At 44.1% G+C, this 21244-nt stretch overlaps 1 protein-coding gene across 3 annotated transcripts in view; it reads left to right on the forward strand.

Annotated features, from left to right (window-relative positions):
• The window catches only part of LOC135912773 (monocarboxylate transporter 5-like), a 60935-nt gene extending 42202 nt beyond the window's left edge, over positions 1-18733 (forward strand). For 2 of the 3 annotated variants that reach the window (XM_065445310.2, XM_070533577.1), the window contains exons 4-6: positions 8309-9474; positions 12298-12445; positions 13036-18733. In XM_065445310.2, coding sequence (XP_065301382.2) covers positions 8309-9474; positions 12298-12445; positions 13036-13166 — 1445 coding nt within the window. In that variant the 3' untranslated portion in view covers positions 13167-18733. The remainder of the gene's footprint in view (positions 1-8308; positions 9475-12297; positions 12446-13035) is intronic. The other variant, XM_065445311.2, reaches the window with a different exon arrangement.
• The last annotated feature ends 2511 nt before the right edge of the window (positions 18734-21244 follow it).

The raw sequence follows: 21244 nt of genomic DNA on the forward strand, positions 1-21244 counted from the left end.
AGAGCGAGATTATATGTATGACGGTTGGGTGATGAGCTGTTCTTTCAACAAAGGGTTGTGGTGGTATATTTTATGGAATAGCGAAAGGCGGAAGCATCTACGACGGAAAGAAAGTTCTGGCAAGTTAAGTGTTATCTTCATTGAGGTAACGCTAGCATGTCGGGAGTAGTTTGATAAGATGAAACTTGCTGCACGATTTTGAATGGCTTCTATGCTGTTTATGAGTGTAATGTTAGCTGGGTCCCAAAAGGGCGCATGCGTATTCTAGTTTGGAGCGAACTAATGTTTTGTACAGAGTTAGTTTCAGTGACGATGGTGCGGATGAGAAGTTTCGGCGCAAATAGCCCAACATGCGATTGGCATTGCTACATATAATGTCGGCATGCATGTGCCAGGAAAGGTTGCTGGTGATGTTTAGTCCAAGGTATTTGTACGACGAGACAACTGAGAGAGGGCTATTATTCAGGAAATATGTATGCAGATTAGTAGTATTAATACGCTGTGATACCCGCATGCATTTACATTTGCTTAGGTTAAGCTTCATAGACCACTTGTTACACCATAACAGAACGTTATTAATGTCGTCTTGGAGTTTACGATAATCATTGAGGTTAGTAATTTTATTATATATAACGCAGTCATCATCAAAAAGTCTAATAGTTGAAAATTTGACACAGGAAGCAAGATCATTAATATAGATTAGAAAAAGTAGAGGACCGAGAACCGACCCTTGCGGCACGCCTGACGTTACCGCGAGGGGCGCAGACGACGAATTGTTAGCGATTACGTATTGTGTTCTATCAGCAAGAAAGTTTTTAATCCAGTCCAGTACTAGCGGGTCAATGTTAAGAAGGCTAAGTTTATAGATTAGTAGGTTATGGGATACGGTATCGAAGGCTTTAGCAAAATCTATAAAGATGCAATCGGTGTCAAATCCTAAGTCGGTGTTAGAAAAGAGGTCGTTAGTAAAGCAAGCTAGTTGCGTTTCGCAGGAGAAGGATTTCCTAAAGCCATGCTGACTGTTGTTAAAAAAAGAGTTCGTCTCAAGGAAATCAACTATGTGGGAATATATTATGTGCTCCAGAATCTTACAGGGAATGCTGGTTAGTGATATGGGACGGTAGTTTTCGGGACAATGTGTGTTACCTGATTTGTGTACAGGAACCACCTTCCCCACCTTCCAGTCGCTTGGTAGTGATGAGCAGTGTAATATTGTTGGAATATCCTAGAAAGAATAATTGATGAATACAGTTCAGTACACTTTAGTATTTTTGAATTTCATCTGAACCCGCCGAAGAAGATATTTTCAAATTACCGATTAGTTTTCTAATGCCCACCCAGTCTATAAGAATTGAATCCATTGGGGTATCATAAACTGTCGTTGAAGGTGGCAAAAGCATAGGTGCAGCGTCATGAAAAAAGGAACAATTTAAATACATGTAGAAGGGTAATTCGTTTTTCCTCGCAACAACTGCACCAAATTTAACGATTTTTGTTGAATTTAAAAGACAAAATTAAATTCTAGTGACTGTTGGTTTCGAATTTTTCATTTAGGTGCTCAATTCTTTATAAAAAATTGGCCAAAGTCGCAAATTTTCAGGAAACGGAACTATCAAGTTTAAAACTCAGTAACTCAACAATAAAACATGATAGCACAATTCTGTGAATGGCATATAATAGTACATCTACAGAGGACAAAATAGATATGTTAAATATGAATCTCTACATAGATTAGTATTATGGAAATACGACTTTTGCAGAACCCTTATACACAACGTAACCAATTCACGCAAGATAGAAATTGACATACCAGATTCGTCCGCATCGACTTTCCTAATAGTTGCCATTTACGGAACCGAGATATCTGTTCTTGGTACATAGCTATTATTTTGTAAACGTCGTGCTTCTATTTTTTCGAAATTTCAAATTTTAAAAATATTTTATACAAAATTCAGGCCGTCAATCGAAATTCCGTTTCCAACAGACACTATAATTTACCTTCTCTCTCAAATGCAACAAATTCCATTAAAAGCGATTAGCAGGATTATCTCAGAAAAGCGTTTCTGCGTTTTACATGTATTTGAATAGGCCGCGTCGGATTGGGCCCCTGCTAAAGCTTCCTCTTAAACAATTTGTCGAGGGATCAAATACATGAATAATAACTGCATTACCATTGTCAAAAATGCTGTAAACGAATTCTTTAGCGCTACGCACTGTCCAAACAAGTAAAATGTGTATTTTTTCATAAAAGAATATTCTCGTATGTGCCAAAAATTGTGCCCGAACTAACTGATATCAATGCTTCCATGTTTTTGTCTATTTAATAAGTAAAGAAAATATCCCACGAACTTTAGAACTATATCACTTCGAAACCAGGAAAGCAGCGCATGCCGCTGATATGAAAAATGAAAAGGCCATGAAATGAACAAGTTGAGGACAAATATGTTATTGAAACTTAGTCATTCAAGAACAGTGTTTACATTCTTGTATATATGCAATGGCCAGTGAAAAAAATTGGAGGCTTATCAAGGTTAAACCCAGTGGATGCTTCGCATCCACTGGGCTTAACCTTAGCGTATCCTTAGCGTTTGGAGGCATCTTGACCGCATGCACGCCCGGCGCAATGATGCTGGTGCGGTTGCGGGCACAGAGACTGACGCTACGGCGGGCGCGCGCCACTTCATCCCTGGCGTGACGTCACATATCACGTGATGCAGCGATGGTGGCGCCGCCGCCGCGTCGCGCGCGACGGCGCGAACCGAAGCGTGGAGGCCTCCGCCGGGCGACGTCCGACGGCGCGATATGAGGCCCCATCTGCAGCCGGTGTGACGTCATTACGTGATGTCACATCATGTGATCTCACTTCAGGGTCAATGGTGGCCACCGCCGGGAGGCGACCGACGGCGCGATATGAGGCCCCATCTGCAGCCGGTGTGACGTCATCACGTGACGTCATGTCACGTGACCTACTTCAAGGTCACTTGAAGGTCAATGGTGGCCACCGCCGGGAGCCGACCGACGGCGCGATATGAGGCCCCATCTGCAGCCTGTGTGACGTCATCACGTGACGTCATGTGACGTGACCCCACTTCAGAGTCAATGGTGGCCACCGCCGAGCGTCGCGCGAAGGCCCGAAACCTACGTTAATATGCTTCGCATAAAATCTCCATCAAGCTGTCATTTGTTCCAATGTATTGCGCAGAAGCAGCTGTCACCGGTCCTGAATCGTGAGTAATTGCACCGAAATTATAGTCGCAACAGAGAGCACGTATAAAAAGCAGGAGTTCTGCAAGCTATACGAGGGCGAGTCAAATGAATGTGAGCCAATGCGAATATGTGACAAGCGCAGTACTTTATTAAAAAGTAGTCTTCATGAGAATTTAGGCATTTGCCCCATTGACTAAGGAGTCGCGTGATTCCCGTCTCATGAAACTCCTTAGGTTGCTACTTCAAGAAGTCTGTAACTGACTCTTTCACGTCATCGTCCGGCACGAATCTAGTTCCGTTGAGCTGTTTTTCGGTTGCCCCAAAATGTGCAAGTCCCAAGGGGACAGGTCCGAGCTGTATGACGGATGTTGCAGGGTTTCCCACTTGAACTTTGCGAGTTTTGTATTAACCACATCAGCGACGTGGGGACGGGCATTGTCGTGGAACAAGATGACATAATTCGTCAATTTTCCACGTAGTTGGTTCTTGATTGCGACACGCAGTGGTTCCGGCGTTTCATAATATCGGAAACAATTGATAGTCTCTCAAGATTGAGCAAATTTTATCAGTAATGGCGCCTAACGATCGAAAAAAAAGTCAACAATACCTTTCCGGCGAAAATGACGGCCTTTGCATTGTTTGGCCGTGGTAAATTCGAATGTTTACACTAAGTTACGCCGTCGTGTTTCAGACTCGTAGTAGCGGCACCATGGTTCGTGCCCGATCACAATAGCAAACAAGAAATCGCCATCCTCATTGTGATACCAGATCAGATCAGTCATAGCAGCGCCAAACTTCTCCGTCTTCTGGCTGTGGATGAAAATCTTGGGCATCAATTGCGCACACAAGAGCCGATAACCGAGGTGCTCATGAATTATGGCGTGAACCGAACCGTGACTGATTTTCACACGCTCTGCCCGTTCATCGATGCTTGTCCTCCATTCTTTACTCAGCTCATCAACCTTTGAAATTGTACGGGATGTGATTGCACGATGGCATTAACCTGGTCTTCGAATGCCTTTGCAACTTTCCCATTCTTCTTTGAACCCGTTTGCTCCCACGCTTTACAGTGGCCGATGAAATGCAATGTTTAACGTACACGGCAGCCATACGGTGATTAATTTCTTTTTGGGAAACACCTTTAGCTGTCAAAAACTTCGCGACACCACGCTGTTCAGCTTCTTGTGTGTCCATTATGACAGGCAACCATGTTCAACCCAGTTTATGAGAGCATTAAAGAACATTTATTCTCATACATGCGTACCACTTTTGTAAATGAGAGATGCTACTCTGCTACACGCATGCCTCGCAGATAATGAACCGAACCATTATTGCGACTCACACTCGTGCTTTAGAAATGCGAAGAGACAGCTTGACAAAGGGCAAAAAGTGTGACTGGAAACAAAGTTCACTGCACGTACACGAATCCTCGCAACAAGATATTTAAATATATGTATAAATCACCAATAAATCTACGTATCTTAGAAAAAGTCGCAGTATATAATGCGTCCAACAAGGCAAATAAACATGCTGCGCGATCACAGCTTCACAGAATCCTAGATTCCGCCCCAATTCCATCCACTCCCCCCGGTGTATCGCGCGCGACCAAAGGCGGCGCGCTTGCTCCCCGCTTTTCTCCTTTGCGCACACACGACTGAGCCACCATCGTCGGCTCAGCCATTCCACCCCCACCCCCTACGCTTTCACTCGCACATACAGCATGCGGCACGCGGTCACGATGTTATCAGCCTTGGACTTTATACGAAACCTGAGGGCGACGGCAGGAATGCGCCTGGAGTGTCCATATAATTGGTATCGCAATAATATAAGAGCATCTGGCAACTGAAGCGTCCCGTTGCTCATTACTTTCCACAAAAGAAGAAGTAACGAAATCGAACTTTCACCATGCGACAATTCGCTGCACCGCAACAATGTATTTTTTTTTCCTTCTGTGGTGCGGGGGCGCCGAAATGAAAAAACGCATAGGAAAGTATGTTGGCCACAATAGAATGCCTACTTTGGGCACCTAATGTGGCTACGGAAGAAATATCGAAGAAAGCATGAGACACTTGGTCCACTGGGAACCAACCATACGCATACTGCTCGGTATCCTACACCGGCGAGACAAGACTTTCCGGAGAAGTTCTGCAAAAGCGAACGCGGTGCAATCCGTCGCTTCCCCACAGTGATGGCGGCGAGCGACCATTGTTTCATTTTCTCATCTGCTATCCAGAAAGTGTCCAAAACTCTGCCAGGTGAAAATCCACTCCACCAGAGAAAACCGAACGCGCACCAAAGTGCGCTGCGCGGTGGTCGGGGCCACGCGAGAAAAACGTATGCGCTCTGGCTAGCTCTGGCAGCCCGCGGGTATGGTAGCGAGAACAAAAAAAAAATGAAGAGGCTTAATGTGTCTTAGCGAGAAAAAGTCAAAGTAGAAAAAATAAATAAGAACGCACTTACCTTGGCTGGATTTAGTGTTATGGCATGGATGTTTTGGCGTAGGTTAAAAAATATGTTGATATTTTTTTTATGGGACATGGCGGCCCAAATGAACCACCACAACGCTTCGTCTCATTGAACCTCGCTGCATGCTTAGTCAACTTGTTGGCTAGTGTGTTGATTTGACTTGTCTCGTTGCGTGTTCCGATGTAAGACTTTAGAAAAGTCAATGGACCTTTGGCGTCAAATGTTTACAACAACATTAAACCCTCAAAGTTCCGCAATTGAAGATCTAAAGCACAACTTTGGAAATGTCAATGCACCTTTCACATCAAGAGTTTATGAGATTTATACCCATACATTTCCGGAATTGACATCCATGCGCTCCATAGATTCCGCGGCCTCACCGAGATGCCGCGGCAAGCCCGCTCACCATCACAACGCCCTTGAAACTTTGTGGTCGGATCGGGCTGCTTGACGTTATGTGACTCTCGGTGCATGGGTGTTGCCGCGAAATCCAGCCCGAGTTCGCTATCTTCGCGCTTAAATGTCTTTTCGAGCGTCAAAAAGACATTCTAGACAAAATACAGAATGATTGCCGGCGCCGGGGATTGCTTTCGTCGGCGGTGCATGGGCAGCACGAAAAAATTTCGGGGGGGGGGGGGATGAAGCCCCATAAGCCCTCCCCCACCCCCCTTGGCTACGCCCCTGCGCAGCAGTAACGCCGTGGCTGCGCGATTTCGTGTGAGAGTGTGTGGAGCTATGCGAGTCCAGCACGGTGCACACATGTTGTCGGAATGTTTCAGGCTGTCGACGCAGCGGTGCCCCACATTTCTAGACGTCAAGCAAACTGTAAGCGAAAAATCGCGAATGCTTTCGGTGAGAGGGTGTTTGTTATAAGTTGCAATTACAAATTGACATGTCGGCTTCAAATGTGAGTGGGGAGCCCAGCTTCTCGAATGAAAATGTGGAGTTTGGCATACGAGAAGCACAATCTGTGGTTTTGAGGCACGTCAAAGAGGGAGACTCCCTATTAATATCGACCACTCAATTTGCACAGCACTAGAACGTTTTTGCATTATGCCCCATCGGGATACGACCGGCGCAGCCAGGTTTCGTGTCTCTTCTTGGTCCTTTTTACTTGAGCGCGCTGTACGTAATAATAATGTGATTGCCCTCCCAAAAAAGAAAAGCCATCTCTAGTAAGCTCAAGTAAACTCAAGCAAACAGTTCAAACAGCTCACGACATTGCTGGAGCACTAAGTGAATGCAGTCCCCCCACCGCACATTAACGTCATTATTTTAGACCTAATGAAAAAAAGTACACATTTCCGCATTTTCGTGAAGCAGAATTCATTTTCTTTTGAACATTACCCTGCAATATTTTGCATCTTCAAAGTATTACAAATATCTTAAACTATGTATTTCTATAAACTAAACATCAAAGAAGTACTTCCATTGTTTTGTAGCCACAGCAACTCGCACTGTTCTCCGGTAGAAGAACATTAAACCACTTACTATTTGAAATTATTATCCAGCCAACCTTAGATTGCGCTAAAGGTATTCGGGATAACTATATTGTATCAAGGAGAGCGAAGTTAAAAAAAAATGACGCCAGTTACTGAAGCTGGGTTTGTTTTCAAATGTCTCGGTCGTAAGGGCTCATTCAGCAATAGTACCTTTGGCGTCACTTTCTAGTAACTTGTGCAGGTATTTTACTGACAGCTATTTCCTTTTGAGAGCGCAGCTCTTTGGCACCCGTTCTTGCGGCGAGAGCAGGCGAAAGATGAAAGATGACATAGCGAAAGATGAAAGCGAATGAGGACCGCAGCGGGGCATGAAAGACGTGAGGCGGAAAGCGGAGGAGGGTATGGAGAAAGCTTGAGAAGAAAAGCGTACTGTGGCCACGATGGCTACGACATGGCGTCAGAGTAGCGCACGTCATCTGGGAGGACTGTCGGCGGCGCCTGCTGTGAATCCCACCCACGCGTCACCCACGCTCCAACTCTCGGGTTCTCCTGGTTAACGAGGCAGTCGCGCCGCACTTGCTCGCATTAGCAACGTGCAGCACGAGACAGAGTGTCCGCGCCAGCCCATATATATCGCGAAATGAAAACCCCTTTCAAGCTGCGCTCAAATTTCGCAGTAGGGAGTATCGTAATCGCCAATGAATTCTTTTCTCTAACATAGCGCTGTACACGAGGCGCTTTTTCGAAATTTGCTGATCGCTTATGTCGATGGCAGCGCCTTCAACACAAAGAATTTTCATTTACTCTTGCATCGATGTGCAAAACAATACGTCTAGTTCTGGTTAAAAGATAACTAATACTTTACAAGCATCAAACCTTTTCTTTTATCTTGCTAGCAGCCACTGTATTTCTAGTCAGCTAAGGTGTCCCAAAGTGATTCGCCTATTGTATTATTTTTAATGGGTCCGCAGCCAAGAGTTGTAAATTGGCTTTGATCTTTCATTCTTGTGCAGTCATTTTCCCGTCTCTTCCTTCTGCCTCGCGCTCTCTGCTACTTAACAAATTGGTTATACGCACTTATACTTTATGCCAAAATTGGTGACACGACTATAAATGACTGGTTTTTTAGGACAACTTCACCAACTTGTCAGACATACGAAACACTAATGCCCGACGTCTTTTCTTGTTTCCAGGAGCGGGAATGGGAATCGTGAGTGTCGCAGTGATTGTTGCCCTCATGACGCACTTCGCCAAGTACCGAGGAGTGGCTGCCGGCTTTAAGTACACCGGCAACACCATGGCAACACTATTATTGCCGAAGTTTCTCTCGTGGCTGCAAGAGCTGTTTTCTTTCAGGGGAACACTGTTAATCTATGCGGCGCTGATTATGAATGCAACGGCCTTCACTATCTTTCTCAGAGATCGCAAAATAGTGACGAATGAAAAGCGGAGAAGCCATTCAAATCAGGAGGAATTTCTTAAAGGACTCAAAGCGGGTGTCTCAGCAAAACGTTCACCTGTGGTTGATCATAACGGTAGATGTGTAGTAAACTGGAAACCCAGAGGCGCTTGCGAAAAGAACCTTGACGACCCCGCAGAAACCTCGTCTCTGCGAGTTGACCACAGGGACTACTCCACTTGTCACTCACCAGGAAAAGCTGAAAAGCCCGAACATGTGACACCGGAGACAATTACTGCTTCAAAGTATGAAATAGTGGGAATCCTTCAAGCGGGTGACTTGCACAGGGCTTGTCACTCTGCCCAAGAACTTGGAATTGTGGGTGCAAAACACGAACAGTATTTCAGCAACGAGGGCGCGCTAGCCGATCTAATAACCAAGGCTGCAGAAAAGAAAAATAGCTGCGGCCAGTGGCTAAGGCGACCAAATGGTAATAAAGAGAAGCAGTCCAAGCGTATCTTAAAGGAGAAGAACGTTTCTCGAAAACAAAAGCATGACGAAAACACTGTTACTGCTTATGAAGAAACAACTGCAGATCGGCGATTGGCAGATCCACCACACCAACCTCGTATTTGCCATAGCGGTACTTTAGAGCTACTTTCGAAACCCACCTTCTATGTGCTCGTCCTTGGAGCAGTGGCCGCTGACTACACGGTTCTCGTCGTGCATGGTACTGTTATCGACTACGCGTTGGACAAAGGCGTTGAACGGAAGACTGCGGAACTATCGATGACCTATTGCGCAGGGACCGAATTTGTGGGACGTTTGCTCCTTCCCTTAGTGGCTGACTTCCGTTTTGTCGGACGCACCAACCTGGTCGCACTCTGCTTCGTCGCAATGGCGGTCATGTCATTGGCACTGCCCTTTACTGCATCCTTCTTGAGCTACATCAGCGTGCAGGTGGGTCGCTTATGCGTACTCTTGCCTTGATCATGTGTTCTGTTATGGTCTAGTTTTCTTTCTGCTGGAAACGTAACGCTAGCAAGTGTAAACACTTCCTCATTTAAGTAAGTAACAAAACTACTGCAGCAAGTTAGAATTGGCATATGCACACTATTTCATTATTTGTTTATATTACGGCGCTCATCTTGCGGGTTACATCGATTCAATTTGCGCCACTAAGGGGCTGGAAATTCAGGTCCTTTTAGAGAGTCTTGCATTGTAGTCACTCCGGTCTCATGCAGTTGGGACGCACATTTTGAGTGTCTCGCAGGTTCGACTAGCGTAAGCAAGAAATTATGAACCGAAGTGGTTGAAAGATGGAGATTCAAAATTTGGCTAAGTTTCGCCCTCTTCTAAGGCCATTAGTAATACGAGAGCGGCGACATTGGCAGAGTTGCCGATGGTTCCCAGGTCAAATCACGCCGTTATTAGTTAGATGTTAGAAAAAATATTGTGCCATTAGTACACCTAGAGTTCATGGTTATATTGCGCTCAGTTTTACAAAGACGATATTAAGAAAGGACAGGACGTGGACGGATGTCCACGTCCTGTCCTTTCTTAATATCCTGTCCTGTCCTGTCCTTTCCTTTTCTGTCCCCTCCTGTCCTGTCCTTTCCTGTCCTCCTGTCCTTTTAAGTCCTGTCCTTTCTTAATATCGTCTTTGTAAAACTGAGCGCAATATAACCATGAACGTTCACCAACTAGCCCCCTTCATTGCTTTACACCTAGAGTGATCAGGCAGCCATCGGGACAGTTGCAGAATGTGCTAAAATTAATCGAGATGGGATAATGACGGGTCCGTAAAGCTCGCAGCTGCAATGTTCGCGACAAAATACCAATGCGAAATCTCCAGTGCGCCATGCGAAGGGGCTGAAGTCAATATTTATTCCTGAAATAAGACGCCCAAATAGTTGCGGTGCGGGAAAAACGAAAACGGAAGAGGTCCAAATAAATGAATGTTATAGTGTGCCACCGACTATAGTGAGCTGATATATCCTACGTAAACTCAGGAAGCTTATTGCGTAGTAACGGACGGAAAGGAAGAGGTATGGCACTAACGCTCATAACCTTACAAAAAAACAAATATGAATATACTAATATCAATATGGGGACCTTATGTTTCCCATAGAACTTTACATGAAACAGTAGCATAATACTAGATGGTACATCGAGCACAACTCTCGTCTGGATATTCGTGATTTATGAAAACCGCAGAAAGAAATTTTTGTTCACGCACATTTTAGCACTAATACTTTCAATTTATGTGTTTCAGTTTCTTGTGATAGCAACCTCATTGAAAACTCCAAATTATTATATGATTTTGGTCGTTTTCAATATGATACATTGAGCTATTTTGCGCACGTTGAAGTTTTGCCATTTACCAGCGTGATCCTGGGGGTTTCTAAACATTGTATTAAAGTGGAAAGTCGGGCGTGTTGGTATATATTAGTAATGGTAACTGCACGATCAAAACGACGACGGAGTGAAAGGGCATGGGACGAATGCTGACTGAAAGCTAAGTTTAATGAAACGCACATCAGGAATATAAGCGACATAGGCAATCTACAGCCAATCGAGGAACGCGCAACCAGGTCACGGGGATAAAGGGCAATGTAAGTGTAAGCCTCTGCTCAAAGACACAATGATTTTGTTTAAGCATACTGATGTATCTGCAAGATTAGTCGTGGAAGCAGCCCACATTGACCGAAATGGCACGTAGTACATTAGCCAGCCTTCGATCGTGCTTTCTCTGCAGGAATTAATTTATCTATATAGCTGGATACAACAACAGATGCCCGGTATCCACGTGGCCTGGTTGTGCGCTCCTCGATTGACCATGTGATCACCTGTGTCGCTTATAATCATTATGTGTGTTTCAGGAAATATAGTTGTTAGTAAGCGCTCGTCATGTGTCCTTTCACTTCGTCGTCGTTTTGATCGCGTGGTTGACAATATGAATTCTAAAGATTTCTTTGTAGTTAAAGCTGTTAATGTAGACACTTCGTTTTTCTTTCATAATCAGGTCTAAAAACGCTCACTGTTTTCTATTAGGTACATGTAGCGCTTTGTCTTGCTTACACTGTAGAAATTAGACTCGACGTGGGTACAGGGCGTGTTTCAATATTCTAGTCGTGTAAGCTTACGAAACCTAAAGAGCCTTTTTGAGAGAAAACTGCTATAACCATTTGTCTGGCTGCTTCCCGAAAACTAACAATATAGAACACACATCAGTTTTTAAAAGAGAGCAGTATTTACTATTTCTTTTTATTAACATAAATGGTGGCTTTCACAACAATCCCTAGATGTGTATTGTATTTGCATCAACTTAGAAGTGATAGAATGGTTTGCGTTACAGGAATGATAGCGTTGACCTTCCAGAGCTCCGAGCACACAGGGTCTCTGCCAACACTAACTAGAGCAGTGATGTGCGTCCATTTGGGACGAACTGCGAAATGCATGTTGCAGTGGGAAATACTGATGGTAGCCGAGGAGATAGAGGGACGTGTGAAAGTTTTGATCCTCATGTCAACAAGTTTGTTGGGCCTTTGCCTTTCTCGAGGAAAACGTTATCCCTCCTCAGCGATGATGTCTCGCCGGTAACAATGTCACGCTGTACAAGATATGCACAGGGGTCAACTAACTTTCACAACACAAGTCTCCATCCACTACATTAAAGTACATTGGAGCGTGAAGTTAACATTTGCAATGATGACGCGAATTAACGTCAAGTTACAAGGTGCATGTCATATGCTAAGTTTGAACATGACAATCGTCGCGTAGGTGACAGCGGCACTCTTCCTGGCGTGCGTCACAACCTTCAAGGGAGTTCTTGTGGCTGACAATTTTGGTGCCAAAGCAGTGCCCACATTCTGGGGAGCCAATGGTCTTGCCTTGATTCCACTCCTTTCAGGAAATCCATTCATAACAGGTGATTGGTGATTGCTTAGATTAGAAATGAATAATCGTGGTAACACGTTGCGCCTCTGCCATAGAAACAATTATTGCAACAGAGAGTGTGTGCTCGAGCTTGAGTTTTGGAAGGCACAGTAGAAAATTTTATGGAGCCAGATAGACGGAGATCTGAGCACTAAAGTGCCCTTAATTAAATTACGCTTACGCTCTTAGCGTCCGTTTTATTTGTGGCAAATACTTGACGCTCCATGCAATCATAGATTTCATGGTTTGATTTCTGTTATTACCTATACAAGCATATAGGTGCCTTAGGCGCAGTTTCTTAGATATTTATGCAGGAATTATTACCATACGGCCTACCCCAATGTAGCCACTTTCTGCCCTTAAACGACAGCATCTTGACGTTTACTTAGGACGCTTACTGATAATAATATATACATATTTACGCAGCCACCTAAACACATCCAAACGTTTTAGGTTCCAGTTAGAACACAAGCCTTCCAACACGTTAAATGTAAAATAGGGACCATAGTCAATGCCTCGTGTTACAAGTCCCCTAAGACGTTCGCACAGCACGGGTTGAAAGTATTCTGCATTGTTTTTCAGGGCTTTTCCGGGACACGATGGGATCGTACGACAACCTTCTGAGACTACTTGGTGGCATCCAGCTGTTCACGGCCGCAGCATTTTTCACGCTCGCATACGTGCAAAAAAGACGAAGTAAAATGAGTTCGTAGTACAAGTTATTTAGAGACGACGAGCGGCTGCCATTGGCATGCAATACCCGCCCGCTGCACAGGCTTCATTAGACTGCGCATTCAGAACCTTTTCAGCTTGACAGTGCAAAGAGCCAATGCCGAAAACATGGGCGTAACATAGCTGGCAAGCTGCACATTTTTTTTACGGCAACGTTCGCTGTATTGATATTTCCGAAATGTCGAACTAGATACTCGTCAAATATCTGTGGAATGATGGCATCTTTTATTCTGCAGTGGCCTATCGCTTAGTTTTTTTTTTTCATCCCCGCATTCTCGGTGTGAGAATCACATATCCCGGTACAAAATGAAAATACAGCGTCATGCTAAGCAACGCGAGAGAAGTGAAATAGGAAAGAAGCAGCAGAGTGAATTTACTGAAATAGATGCAAAATAGACGGGCTGTGCCACGCGCCTCAAAAAAATCGCCACTTAAGTACCGGACACGCTGGTTATGCTTCATATGCAAAAACGTAAACAAAGGCAAATAAAAAAAAAGACATATGTTTAGACGTATATGAGCCTGGTAACTGACAGATCAAAGAAGTGTCTATTTGCTGACTCAGGGCTCATGGCAATAATTGCTGCGATGTCCTCGTGGAGATGTGGGCCAAAGCCTGATTGTTACTTGATCAAGGAGGAGTCGTAAGCCCACAAATAAATTTAAATGCGCGGCGTAGCCAAAACTTTAAGGGCAACCTAGTATAATTTTAGATATCGCTTTAATACGCCGCTTTAGAACATAGTTCGGCGCCTTAAGTATGGTAAGGGCGAGCACTTTACGCGACAATTCAGTGCTCAAGCGTTGAATAGGTACAGCAGCGTCACCGTAAAGAAAAAATTAAAATACGGCACGCAGTGTGGTGCCCAGTGCCAAACATGCCAAAGCCAAGTCCTTCATTGTCAACCACATTGTCCTTTCTAAGCCGACTGGCTCGGAATCTACAGTTGCCAAACCATCGCAAAAATGGATGTGGTATGCGTTATGCGATGATAACTAGCGTTTACAGGAAGTGAAATCTCATTTAAACAGTTACAGGAAATCAGGAATAACAAGCGTAGCCATGGCCACAATCCTTACTGAAGAGAAAGCAACGGATGCCGCCATGTTTGTCAACGATAGTTCTGAGCGCACGTGAACATTACGTACAGTTTTCTAGCCAAGGAAAATGAGCTGATATAGCGTACGTACACCTCAAGGAACTTGTAACCCAATATTGGAAGGAGCATTCGCAGCGAGCGCAGTGCAATTTATTTACGTGTGAAATGGTTTCACGCTCGCTGGCACACGCTGTTCTCAAGCTGTCAAAAATACCATCATCGGCAGTAAAAAAAAGCATTTCATATCACCATCGTTATATGCTACTGTGCAGTCTTAGACTTCTTAAAAGACAAATACTTCCTCTTGTGTAAACGCATAGTTAGCGCTTACCTATTGCTTTGAAATACAAAACAAAATGAAAGACATTATTTTTCCGACAATATTCTAACTATCAAAGCGACAACAGGCGTTTTAAACCTGACAAACCAAGCAATGATCTCTTCCAAAATGCATATAAAAAACAATATCGTAGGTAGTCACAAGAAAATATTTTTCCACGGCTTTGGTACAATCTGTGTGCGAGTAACATGAGTCACGAAAATACTACTTCTAAAAGGTTCTTTGAATATTTTATTTCTCAATATGGATGGATGGAAGGAAAAACTTTGTTGTGGTCAATAAGGTGGGGCTAATTTCCTAGCCCGAAGCGGACCGCAGCAACGTTAGGACCGAAAGGCATACCCTTTCGGCCACTTTGTGGTCCCGCTGGACTGCCCATAGTTCGTTCTTCGAATGTGAGACTGGGTAGGGCTGCGTCCCACCACTCTTCAGTTTTGTCCTTGTCACTGCGTAACTCAGAACAACTCCAGAGCTTGTGACTAAAATTTATGGTGTCGTAACATTTATCGCATGTTCTATGTGTAGAGAACTCCAGATATATCATGTTGATTAGAACAGGGTTCGGATAGGTTCTTGTTTGCAAGAGCCTTATCGTAATTGTCTGAGCTCTATTTAGTTTACAGTGTGGTGGGGGCAGACCCTACTTCCTAGCTAGAAGTGCTTGGTTAGCTCGTTGTAGGTGAGGAGGTGATCCCTGCAATCTGGAACCTATGCATCATCTTGCCTTGTGGCTGCGCGGTTGGCAAGTCCTCGTGAAGCATTGTGGCCAGATTCCTTGAGGTTCGCGGGAGCACAGCATCGCGGGAGCACCCATATCAGGAGGAAACCAAATCATCGTGTGGGTTTGACGGTATTTCCGTCGACAATTGCCAGAGCCTGTCTCGAGATCACTGCTTTAGCAAATGCTCGGACGGCTGAACTAGAATCGCTGTGGATCCTGGATTCCTTTGGGTTTAAAATTTTCAATGCGATGGCTACCTGTTCTGCAATTTCTGGTTGTGTGGTGTACGTGGAAGCCGCGTTGACGACTTTACCTTTTCATGTCAGAAAGACCGCTGTAAAGGCTCGTCTATTTTAAATGAAAGCCTCGTCGACGAACGAGCGTTCTCCAACCTGATTTGTAGCGTTCTCTAGTAGGGCTTTGGCTCTGGCTTCCCTGCTGCCCACATTATGAATGGGGTGAAAATTCCTTGGAATAGGCATGACTGTGATATTCTTCCGCTGATCTTTGGAAATTTCTCTACGATTATTATGCAGTTCTGTAATTGGCAGACCAATCCGTTTGAGGATGTGTATTCCTGATCGCGTGATGGAGAGTCTAATGAACTGGGCTCTTTCTTGTGCCTCGGCTATTTCCTTCAGGGTGTGTATTGTGCGGCCCTAGTTGCATGACTCAGTTTCTGTGTGCACACGCAAAACAAGAGCTACCTTGATTACCTTCCTTAACTTTGAATTGAGTTTGTCTTGTTCAGACCTCTGCCACTCGCGCATGGCTACCACGTAGGGGAAGTCACATAGCACCAAGACGTGAATTAGTCTGATGGCTTTGTCTTCTCGAAGCCTTTGTAGTCAGTTAGTTACTCTTTTCATGAGCCTGATCGTGTTGTCCACTTTCTTATCTATGCATCGAATAGTTTGATTATTGGACTCGTCGGCTTCTGTCACCAAGCCCAGGACGTGGAAGGACTCAACCCTTGCGATGACGCTTCCGCTCCTGGTATAGAGCCTTATTTCGTTCTCCCCAGGATGAAGCCATACCCCGCGTTTGCGGCCTCGTCTCTTAGGTCAGTACAGTAGGAGCTCTCATTTCCTGGGGGAACATCGGAGTCCCATTGCAATGAGGTACTCTTCAATGATGTTTATGCTGTCTTGTAATCTTTGTTCTATTTCTCCCTCACTACCTCAAGTAGACCATATTGTGACGTCATCAACGTAAATGGTGTATTCTATGCCATCGATGTCTTCGAGTCTTCTGGCGAGACCTACCATGAAGATATTGAATGTGTTGGGCGAGACGACCACTCCTTGGTGACTCGGTTACTTAGCTTCATTGTATGTGATGTTAGTTCCCATACCTTGTGCGCGGCCATCATACAAATGAGAAAGGCTTCGACATATTGATGAAAGTAACTACCCAGACCGAGGTTCGAAACGGTTTTGAGAATAAACGTAAACGTAAGAAGGATATTATCAAAGGCTTTTTTCCATGTCTAATCCTAGTATTGCTCTCGGATTCCTAGTCTTGTGGCAGGTTATTTGACTCTTAAGTAGGAGCATAGGGGTTTCTTGCATAGATAGACTAGGTCTGAAGCCGATCCACCTCTGAGGGCAAACATCGTGTTCTTCCATGTACCGAGATAATCAATTCAGTATTCATTGTTCAAACTTTTCCTACGCATGATGTGAGTGAGATCGGTCGTAGATTCTCTAGGCCATAGGGTTTGCCTGGTTTCGGGATTAAAGTGGTGTGGGCAGTCTTCCATTCGCGGAGAACGTCATCGCTCCTCCTCCTGCCATTAATTGGTTGTGTCAAGTACTTTCTCGAGTCGTCACCCAAATATCAGATCATCTTGTTTGTTATCCTGCTGAGACCAGGGGCAGATCCTCCGTTCAGGTTGTGTAAAGCCCCACCTGACCTCTATTACTGTAAACTCACGCTCTAAAGTTGGTTTGGTTATTCCCGTATATTCCAATCGAGAAGGATGGCTGCTACGTGAACTCTACGGATAGGTACCTATTCACTAGCTGTGTAATAACTTCTGACTTAGATGAGTCATTTTTTTGCCATGTGCGGGATTTAGCTTAACGTGTTACGGTGATTCGATTTCTTGTTGGGTTCGTCTAGTGGGTGCTTCAGCAGATTCCAGGTTCCTCCTTTTTTCCTTCAGCCATGTATAGAGTTGCAAACCTCACCGCACCGTAGCTTAGAGATGGTTTTGCAGTGCTTTTTTATCACTCGATTGGTTTCAACAATTTCCTTTCTCAGCCTACAGTTGAGTCTCTGAGCCTTCCATTGGTTGAGTAGGGATTGTTTAGCTTCAATCAGGTGCGCCAATCGGCTGTCCATCTTGACGATCGGGAGATCCGTTAACAGCTCTTTACTTACGGTGCCAATGCCCTTCCTTAATTGGGGGGTTCATTGCCTTAAGCTTAGGTTGACTTCTCCAATCGCCCTTTTCTTTCCAATTTTGCGGAATTCGTCGCAGTCTACAACCTTAGATTTGCGTAGTTTCTTGTGCCGAAGTTGATCGTTAATATATTATGATCACTCCCCAAGTCTTGGTGCAAGTTACCCCAAGTGGATTCTGAAGCGTTGCGAACAAAAGTGAGGTCGAGAGTTATGTCTCGACATCTCGATGTGCCGCATATGGTTGGGAATGCGGAGTCCCCATGATGAGCGTTAACTCTAGTTCTGTCGCTTCGCGCCATGGACTCTTCCCTTTGCTCGTTTTGCATGGGTAACCCCATGCATGGTAGGGCGCGGTAAGGTCACCAGCAACAATTAGCGGTAAGTCTCGAGCTAGTTTGACTGCTTTGGTAAGTAGAGACTCGAATATTTGCTTCAGATGCTTAGGGCTGCTGTAAACATTGAGAATAAAGATGCTGTCCTGATTTCCACTGGAAGGGTTTGGAAGGATTTCCGTCATCATTTATTCCGTGTTGCTACCAGTCATCCTTAGATTGTGGCTAATGTGCGTACCCCTGTTACTAGCTAGTGCTGCGATACCCCTCCCCACTTGTTGCTCATCTGCAAGCGATACCCAGGCAAAGTGACATTGAGGGTGATCGTTTCCTGGAGTAAGATGCTTAGTATAATTAGCTAAATGTTTGATTGTCCTCGCACCAAAACTTTAAATCAACGTATGCGGGTACTATTTTTGCATTACAGTGTGTTCTTTATGTGTATGTGCATCTCATCTTAAGCATTTTTGCAACAAATTTATTTTGCTTGTGTTACGTTGAATTTTACACTTCTACCATTGTTACTCTATGTGACTGTTAGTGTACTTCATATTTTGTCTTATCTATGCTGCCACAATGCCGCCAAATTGTGTTGAATGTCCAAAGCTCGGTGAAGCTACCAAGATATGGCTTTGATCGAGCGCTCCTCGGCTGTCATGTACATATGTAATGCTGCAATAAATCGAACTCTATTCATTTGTATACCGCAGGTATAAATGAAAAGATTTTCGGAGTTCTCGGGGGCGTCTTATCGGCCTGAGAGTATAAAAAGAAACATTGGTTCTCAATTACGATAGAACCTTTCCTGCACTTGGTCCTGAGTGTGAGGTGACGCCAATTCACCCGTTATTTCTGGCTGTCAGAATCCAGAGCAAGTAGCTGAACTGAATTCAGATCAAAACGGCCATGCACAGATGTCCTATATTCTTACGCAATCATGGTGGCCGGCAGAAGCCGCCACGTGGGCTTTTAGGTGGCAAGCATTTTTTTTTTCTGGCTGACCTAGAACCGGCAAAGCGACATGCGATGGCCAAATTTGTACCTCGTGACTTATAGTCGTCGCTTGAGGATTGCATGCATGCGGCTGAGCCTTTACAGAATGTCACTGTCAGTTTTACTGTCGTTCAAACAAGCCACTAGTGTGCACGGTAACGTTGATTCAAATTTACTTTTAAAGTATTATGGTGTCTCCTGACCCAGAGGTGTTACTGGGTCATGAGGGTAGCATACGGAAGCTAATGGAAAGTGCAACAATATGAAGCAATAAGTAGAAACAAACAATACATCACATTCACTCCGACGATTTCACAGCATTAGCTCATTCCTTTGAAAAAGATGTTAGTGATGGTTGCAAAGTCACCACGCACATAGTTCAAGTCCGGCTTAATGTTGATGTTAGATGTTTCACGACACGTATTTGGGCTATGATATGAACTTTGCGTGGAGGGAATTATAGTAGTAAAATTTGTGAGACGACCTCAAACGTACTATTGTTGTCTGCGATTCAAGTGGCGGAAGATATAGTCCCTGATACCAACTGTGGTGTTATAAATTATTATTGGGGTGCCTTACTTCCCCAGGTTACAGGTAAGATATATCTATATTTATATAGATGTGATATAGACATTATATCTATATTTATACTATATATAATATCTTACATAGGTAAGATATTAAAAATGAAGTGGATCTTGGAGTTTATTTTCCAGAATTATCAAATTACCTATGAATTCCTATTCGAGACAACTAAGTGATAAAGATGCTTCTGAGATGAAGAGGCTCCGAGAAAAAGAGTTGAGACAAAGTGTTCAGTGGTTATTAGGTGCGATGGCTCAACAGGCATTAAGTCACAGGTGTCTGTGGCGTTAAACTACAATACTAAGGTAAATAACTAGTTAGAAACGCAATAAAGAAAAACATCTACATTTCTTTCCTCACCAGAAAAAGGTAATTGTGCAGGGATGGTGAGCGTTGCAAGTTTTATGTTTTTTATTTCCTTATCATAACTGCAGAACTCTATACAAATTTGAAAAAAGAAACGTGAACGTGTCGTTTATTTCTTTGACGAAAGTGGCTAATGAAAATGGCACGCTTAACATATGCAGTGAACTATTTTTGTGCGACTCAGATTCAAGCAAGGCCATGCCTATTAAAGTTAACTACCTCTACCTCTATAGGCAGCCTTAATATGGTTCAGAATGGTGATTAGAAGGCCACCTCAAAGGCGTGCGCTTCAGCCACAGCGGTATATGTAATGAAGTTTCGGACAACTTCGAAACCTTCAAAGAGGCGGACATCTTAAGGAAAGCAAGTCTCTCAGGGCGATAATTTCCACTTCACTGGTGCCGATTCGCTAGCGACGAAGGATAGTGTTCGTTTGCAGAACTTCCAACAAGCTTAAGGCAAAGAAGGTAAGTAACGTGAAGTTCTTTATGAAGATCATCAACTAACTCTATTCACTACCCTTTCCTGAAATAGGTGTTGAACTATGACAATTCTTATGTTCTTCAGCTGCACTATTGTTCATTTTGCGATGGCTAATATGCATGATTACTATCATGCTTTTTGCGGATCGGTAGTGGCCTCATAAATGCATGCGTAATATTTTTTAATCATTATTTGTGATCGCCGGTCGGGTGGAATGCTCAGACTGCGATGTTTTGTTATTGCAATTGCTCTTCCCTCAAATTTCAGGCCGTGGCGCGTAAAATTGTCGCAAGGAAACAGAGATTGCATCTTGCACGCATATGATTGTCTTGCCGCAGTATGCGTCTTTTCACACGCACTTTAGCACCGCATTATGGCAACACAGTTACACTTGCTCTTACCCTCACAAATTAGACGTATTAGTTGAAAGAAAAATGTTGTTTTAGATTATGCACAATGGGTACCATCTCAGTGCGCTGATTGAGGTTCTCGCTTCGTTTTTTTTTGCTATTTATTCACCACTGAATGAAAGCGTTACTGGAAATATGTTTCGAACTTCGCTGCAAGTAAGTAGGAAACATGTCATTACATGGAAAGTAGCGCGAAAAGCACAAGCTACAATCTATTCGTGTTCAGGATGGTTCAAGTACTGGAGGCATTACGAGATTGATGACGCAGGGGCCTGATCTCGATTTGTTGAAACCACCATCCTTTCACATTGCAGCACCCA

The sequence above is a fragment of the Dermacentor albipictus genome, chromosome 2 (genome assembly GCF_038994185.2).
Source record: "Dermacentor albipictus isolate Rhodes 1998 colony chromosome 2, USDA_Dalb.pri_finalv2, whole genome shotgun sequence".
NCBI classification, from domain to species: domain Eukaryota; kingdom Metazoa; phylum Arthropoda; class Arachnida; order Ixodida; family Ixodidae; genus Dermacentor; species Dermacentor albipictus.